The sequence below is a fragment of the Coffea eugenioides genome, chromosome 7 (genome assembly GCF_003713205.1).
Source record: "Coffea eugenioides isolate CCC68of chromosome 7, Ceug_1.0, whole genome shotgun sequence".
NCBI lineage: Eukaryota > Viridiplantae > Streptophyta > Magnoliopsida > Gentianales > Rubiaceae > Coffea > Coffea eugenioides.
Window position 1 is genome coordinate 1,323,151 of NC_040041.1, and position 7,305 is coordinate 1,330,455.

At 38.3% G+C, this 7,305-nt stretch overlaps 1 protein-coding gene across 1 annotated transcript; it reads right to left on the reverse strand.

The window, feature by feature from the left end:
- Positions 1-1,055: 1,055 nt before the first annotated feature.
- Positions 1,056-6,340, reverse strand: LOC113778204 (ion channel POLLUX-like). The gene is made up of 8 exons (XM_027323522.1): positions 5,417-6,340; positions 5,176-5,244; positions 4,441-5,070; positions 3,766-3,948; positions 3,627-3,686; positions 3,334-3,537; positions 2,202-2,450; positions 1,056-1,170 (listed from the first exon to the last, which is right to left on the reverse strand). The coding sequence occupies exons 1-8, from the start codon at positions 6,107-6,109 to the stop codon at positions 1,060-1,062; spliced, it is 2,199 nt and encodes a 732-aa protein (XP_027179323.1). The 5' UTR covers positions 6,110-6,340; the 3' UTR covers positions 1,056-1,059.
- Positions 6,341-7,305: the final 965 nt, after the last annotated feature.

The following is a 7,305-nucleotide window of genomic DNA, read 5'->3' on the forward strand; positions in this document are numbered from 1 at the left end:
TCTCCCCTTTAATTCACTTACTCAGAATACTTAGTTTTCCCTACCAAAGAATTTTCTTATAAGTGCTGGGTGTTTTCAACTTCAGAAATCTAAAATAATATATCTGAAATGGTCCTATTTAAGTGAATTTAGCATCCGTTTCAGCTTTTGCCATAGGAATGCATGCAGCAAATCTTACAAGACCTTACTGCTTCACACTCCCACCATTTAGGTTCCTGTCTCCCTGATGGTGCAGTTCTACCAAAAAGCCAACTTCCAGAGGTCTCTTCCCTCTCTTTTTTGTTTTACAATAAAATAGGGAAAAAGGCAAGTCGTTGAGCATGAAAGCCTCTCCTACTTTTCTGAGCCATTGCTCAAGTAGTTCCACCATTGGGGACTTACAATGGTCTCAACTTATAGGAGGCTTTCATTCAAAACCATGTGGTGAACAGGGTCAAATCTGTGGGTTAAATTCAAAAGAAAGGAACAGATACAATTACAGTTTAGATAGATAACTGCAAAAATCACAAGCCTTTCCCTAACAAAAAAATATACAAAAGGGAATAGGAACTTTTCATTGGAATACATCTCTGAAAGGTCCATAATTTCTTGAATTACAGGTTAACATCTTCGTGTCCTACCAACCCTCTGTAGGATTGTGTGGCTTATATAACGCAAGTAAAATAATTGGTGAGAGTGAGACACATCCTTGTTACTTGCAGATTCCAATAGAACAGTCACCAAAGAATAACAAATAAAATCTCCAAGTTATTTTTTTTTATTGGCTATCAGGTCTACATCCAAGTAGATTGAAAGGTTTGATTTAACAATCCACGACATCTATGTCACACCCTTTGTTACATGATCCAGTTATTATCTTATGAATTTCTTTTTTAAATAGTGAAAAACAGCAAAGAAACCCCATTTACTCTCACAACACTTATATGTTTTTGTTTTTAATACATACAAGCCTTCACATCTTCAAGCAAATAACGAAAGCATGAAAGATGTAAACGAAGAAAACAGAAGTTTACAGACAAAAGGATAACTTGGTTAAGAAACCTACACAAGCTGAAAGATTCATACAATTACCATAATCATATCATCTATGTCACGCCGCCAGCCACAAAAAAGTATTTTCTCCGGATATTTTGGAGGTTCAATCATTCTAGGACAAAGGCCCCGACTTACCTGTAACAAAATTTCCAGTAAACAATAGGATTAAACTAACTGTCAGAAAAAGACTAAAGGGAAGAATACAAATCACTTGCAGCTTAACACATCATGAAACAAAAGAAATTCACTATCTAAGCACAGTACTTAAAGGAAGAATGATGCATATTCGAAACCAAACAACAATTTCCAAGTTCACAGCTAATTATGCATTGCTCCCGGCTACTATATGAAAGAATAATTAAAGAAAATTCAACCACTCTCTCACTTCCAACAGAAAGAGACAGAGAGGTTAGCAGATTTCAATCTGCAAAAGCAATTACTCTTTGGTTTTATTTTTTGTCCTTTTTTTTTGGGGGGGGGGGGGGGGAAGAGGAGGGTATATGACTTGAAAACCATCATAGAGAAACAAACTCCATCTACAACTTTTTTACAGGAAATTAGAATACTGAAAACCATGCTACAGAATAAATATTTCATCAAGCAAGCACCAGAAGTAAGCTCCGAGCAAGACAAGAGAACTGAGTAGTCTATCAAGTGAACAACAAGTTTTTCAATGCAAACATCCCATATGCACCAGCAGAAGACCAGAATTTGAATGGTATGTGTAACATTCTTCAAAAGCCAATCAAGTTTAACAATCGTCATGATGAGAAGTATCAACACACAAGGTCAATGGCATACATTTATAGGCTAGAAAGACTCTGTTCTTTCCTAGTAAGGTTTCTTAATCAGGGTCCTTTCTGGTTATCCTTATTCGCCTCCACTCCTTACAAGGCTTCCATATGTCACATTTTCAAGGCCTATATACTTCAGAAATCAAGTATTTGGAGGAGCAATTGATTTTCTTTCTCATTTCAGCATATTCTGGAAAAAGATGTGCATCACAAGACACTTTTCGAACCAAAAAAAAAAAAAAAAGAAAACGAGAAAAAGACACAACCAAACAACATGAGGTGTATTAGAAGTCAAATAACAATGCACTAAGGGAAAGAAAGAAGTAGCATGCATAGGTGTCACCCAATTGCAACATAGAGAAGAATTATGACCTCTGGTAAGGGACCTGGGGCATAGGTGTCATCATCCTCGGCTATGACAAGAATCTCATCACCTTCTTTTAGAACATATTTATCTTCAGGATTAATGATTATCTTGCCACCCTCTGCAGCAACCTTGACTCCACAAGGAATTGCATCAGGAAATGATACCAACACATCTTCGAAATGTAAACCATCCAGTTGAGGCCACCTTTTGATATAAAATTCTGCATTTTCAAACCCCAAAATGTCTTCCCATATCTGCCATACTTGAACAGCATTAAAAATATTGAAGAAAATACATCAATGCATAACTAACTTGCGTCCATTTCTCAGATGATTGCAGCTTCCATCAAAGAGAAGATCACAAGTTCGAAACAGAATTTCAAACAAACTACATGAACATTTTCTCTTCCCATGAAGAATTGCAGTCTATGCACTCTATCTTACTCTATTCAAAAAGCAACTAAAAGGGCAAGTGAGGGAATATTCAGTGAATACGGAAATCTGAATCACTCTTGCAAAACAATAAGGGTGCCTTTGGATCAGTAGATATGGATTTAAGAAAGGAATTGACATGGAGAGATTTCAGATGAGGAAAATTCAAGATTCACATTAACTAAGAATAAATTGTTTAGATAGCAATTATCATTATTTACAATTGACAACAGTAATGCAGAAATGATTAAAAATTTTAGGGGGTTAATACCAAAGTTTCTGTTTCACAATGATGCACCATGGTCAACAGCAGCCTAAACTTTGCCCCATACAAGTTCAAAATTGGATACTTTAGGAAACTAGCGAGAGGTATTAAAGGAGGGATTTTAAATAACCTCTACTTTAGGTGCAATTCAAAATACCCTCATTTTAACACCTAAATACTAATTTGATTGCAAATCTAAATCTGTCTTATATTTTTTAAAAAAATTGTGGTTTTGGATGTAGGATTTAAATCCAAATCCATCCAAAAGGACTCTAACTTCATTTTCAGTTTTGTAATCAGCTCTACAAGAAATTTGATTTAGTTAAGGCATGGAAGATGACAGAATTGCAAGAAAGCTTGAAAGCTACTCCTAGAAGTATGTGGGTTGGTTTAGCTTCTGTTATGTCCTGAACAGTATAATCGGATTAGACTTAGCTTTACCTGTGCAAGGCCAGGTTGGAGAGCACACTGTATCATCAACCGACCAATCACATCATGTGCTACAACTGTTTCAATCAGTTCTCCTCCAACAAGCTTTACTAGAGGTTCGTTATCAAGATCACTCATTTCCACGACAACGTGACCTCTCAATCCCTCTTTTACTCCTGCAAGGCTAAGCACAACCCTCAAGGCACGTGCATCACTCTGATAACAAATTTGAAAATTTAAGCAGTTAGTTTTTGTAACTTCTCAACTGTATTATGAAATTTTTGTCATTCCAATGCTAGAAGAACCTGATCTGCATTCTCATTAGATGCCAAGACAATGATTGCACGTGCCTTTGAGACTGAAACCTGCAAGCACGAAAATTTTAGCCTGATTGCACGTGCTAAGAGAGATGGAACTTAATAAACTGTATATATACAAATAAACCTTTTTCAAGTCAGCAAGTATAAGAGGACTGCCACTTCTACATATAACTGATGTACCCATGAAGTCAAATTCAAGCTTTGCTATGTCCATCTCCATTTCCTCCTTGTCTCTTTCTGCAAGTACAACAACAACAACACCACCTATGCTCTTATTTGCTATTGCTAATTGCTTCAGAAGGGAACCCTGCATTACATAACCAGCTCTTAGTCCTGTTAATGGTTACAGGTAGTGTACCTCACTAATCTCAAGGTCAGAAACCATAAGAAAGAAATAAGGGCATCAATGCATGAAAAGCTTCTTGTTTCTCCTTCCTTTTCTTCATAATTAAATTGCAACCACTCATGGTGATTGTTCAGTTATTTTGCAAGAGGATGACCTTTCCCTGGAATTTTCCATGCATAATAAAGACTTAGAATCTACATGTATCCTCCCTCCCCCCAACCCCCACCCCCACCCCCCAAAAACAAAATAAAACCCAAAAAGAAAATTTCCTTGTTCCTGGATGCTACATGGTGGAATCCATATTAGAATACTAGACATCTAAAGAATCTTGCACATGAAAGCAAGTAGGTATCAGACGTCTCACAAAGATTTCCAGAATAATAGTCCAGTCTCAGAGGAAAAGACAAATATGAATAATCTAGACTTCCAACTTGCAGGTACCCAGAGAGTTACCAGTTTGTCACTCCATCCAAGAATAAGTATATGGTTGCTTTCAATAACCTCACTCTTGCCTTTACGCAATGAATCCACTTTTTCTGAAATAGCATCTGAAACAAGCCCTAGCATCATGGCAAATATAAGCATGCCTCCTGAACTAATAGAAACTGAAACAATCCGTGGCCCAGAACCAACCATATCAGCATGATTTCCCGAGTCTGCCACGAAGCTCCAAGAGAGCCAAAGAGCTTCAGTAAAGCTGCCATCACTGACAGCATATATTGCCAAGCCTCCAAATCCAATGAGAAATAGTGTGGCAAAAAGAAGTGCAAGTAGCTTTGCATAAGGATAGACAGAGAAACAAACATCCACCATATAAGCAATTCTCTTCTTCAGTGGAACCTCCTCATTGCTATCTCTTGTCCCCTTTGAAGGGTTCTTTATTGGTGGAGTGCAATCAAGATATTTGTACACTAAAAATGGCGTGATAAGTGTGCACGCAACCATATAAAGGGCAAGCTTTCTACTGTCAGTGTTACCAAAAAACGAAAATGAAAATACATTTCCTAACTCCACAAGGTTAATGCTGTGACTGCCAACAGCACTTCCAGTGCTACATAGTCTACGAAGATCACCAATTTCTTCCTGCAATGAAATCATCAGCCTAGTTATCAGAATATTAATAGCAACAGAGCACTAGGAAGCAGGGGTTGACAGTGAATGCAGCCAATTTCATATGAGGACACGAACCTGAAGAATACCCACTTTATTTTGCAAGTAGATTGCATAAGGTGTAGGCAATGTACAAATCAATTTAAGCTGCATTAAGGAAATAATTCAATCAGTAAAACTACAGACGATACACAAAAAATGTGGAAGCCGCATTTGTCTTCATTTTTTTCAAAAAAAAGTTGTTTCCGTCACCCCGAACAGATTTCACACCGACTGTAAAGCTTCTTAATAAATAGACAAAAGCTGTAGATAAACTAACCAAATTAAGAACCCAAGAACTTGTATGTCCGGGAGGTTTCCGAGGACTGTAAGAACTGGAACTAGCCGTCGTACTAGATGACAACGAAGACGAAGTAACCGGTACTTGAACTGACAAGGAATTCAGATCCTTTTCACCTTTCAGCTTGGCCATGGATTTGGGCTTGGAAGGATCCGACTTGAGTTTCGCCGGCCGAGGAGCAGGAGGAAGGGCAGCAATACTGCGGACGGAGTCCAGTCTATTACCAACATCCACATTCAAATTAGACGGCATACGAGCCGAAAATTGCCCCGTCACCTGCCGCTCAGTGCTATTACTATTGTGTGCAGCAGATTTTGCGGCAACTCGGCTTCGAGTAGCGTAAGGACCGAGAAATGAAGGGTACACATAGTCCCGATCCGCAAAATTGAAGGCCTGGTCGGAGACAGAGGAGGAGGAGGAGACAGTGGTGGCGCTAGAAACTTCGGAGGAGGAGGCGGAGGTAGTGCGGTTGTTTGAGGAGGGAGGGGAGGTAGAGACGCGACGGACAGCGGGGAACAGTGGGCCAGGGAAGTGTGGGGTCCGCGTCTCCTCCGAGATTGTTTTCGATCTCTTGAGAACCGGTGGCAGCTCCGGTCTACTGGTGAGATTTGGGGTTGAGCTAGGGCTTGGAGTACTTGAATTCGAACCTCCATTACTCGTCACCGTCGTCATTTTCCGGCAAAAATTGATGATGATGATATATATAAATATATAATTATTTACTCCCACCTGTACTGTATATGTATAGTTTGCTCAGAGAGAGATAGAGAGTTTGTCAGTGAAGAGGAGAAGAAGCCATCGCCATCAGAGGACCGAGCTCAGCTCAGAGAAAGCAGAAGAAAGTGGAGGAAAATGCCGAATGGTAATAGTAGCTGAGTGAGGTAGTTAATTTCTTCAGTTAAATGTCAGCTGAAGGCGTGTTATTGGGATCGGATTGCTGCAGGTACAAGTATTCACGACTTCAGGCAGAGAGTGGATTTGGTCTGCTACCTGAGCCTGGAGCAATCTTTCCGGGCCGTTATTGGGATTTGGACTTCGGACACTTTTCCACTACTTACTAGTTTATACTTTGCGCAATTTTTACCGGAAAAAGGGGGTTCGAATTTAAGATTCCTCTTTTCCAGTTATTTATTGGGTTACCTTTTGGCGGCGTTTGGGGTCCCCTCCCAAGAAAGAGAGGATAATGACAAAAAAAAAAAAATGAAAGTATTTTACGAAAATGAACGTGCAAAGATGACACTACTACTACTATTGAGCAAAGAATTTCTTGCAAAAGTTGTTAAACATGTTAAATAATTCTTTTTTACATTGAAAGCAAAAGCTTGGGGACAATTCAAAAAGTTTGTCTACGCTTTATTCCAGGTTCTGATTTGCTATGAACTAAAGACTTATTAATCAGTCAAATTATATTATTCCATCACGTGTAATCAATCAATCTGAAATCTTTAGAATTTTTTTTTTGTTTCTAATGAAGTTTCAAACTAATAGGAGGATGGAATTTTGCTACCCACAGTCCAAAATCCAATAATAGATGTGCTACAAATATTTCGATTCTGCATGTTAGGATTGAGCACCGGTCAGGGACCCACTTCGTGTACCATTTGATTAACTCAACTTGTACCTTGCAGATCAATAATTTTCTGACCCTTACTCACTCCGCATATCAGCGGTACCCCGTTATAAGGTACTTATTAAGATAGGATCGAATTAACGAATACTCATTTCACCCCATTTATTATTTAATTTTTTTAAAAAATAATTTATACTTGTATTTTACATGTTTATTTAAGATTTAATAAAGATTTTTTTCAAAAAATTGTCTACCAAGAAACAAGCATGCGAAGAGAATACAAGAAAAAGTAAAAAAA

What these genes read in the sequence shown, in the direction of transcription:
- LOC113778204 (XM_027323522.1), bottom strand. Translation starts at nt 6,109, where the DNA reads ATGACGACGGTGACGAGTAATGGAGGTTCGAATTCAAGTACTCCAAGC. An exon ending in TACTTGCTGACTTGAAAAAG is followed by an intron (nt 3,687 to 3,765) that starts GTTTATTTGTAT and finishes TCGTGCTTGCAG; the next exon opens with GTTTCAGTCTCAAAGGCACG. An exon ending in CTAATGAGAATGCAGATCAG is followed by an intron (nt 3,538 to 3,626) that starts GTTCTTCTAGCA and finishes ATTTGTTATCAG; the next exon opens with AGTGATGCACGTGCCTTGAG.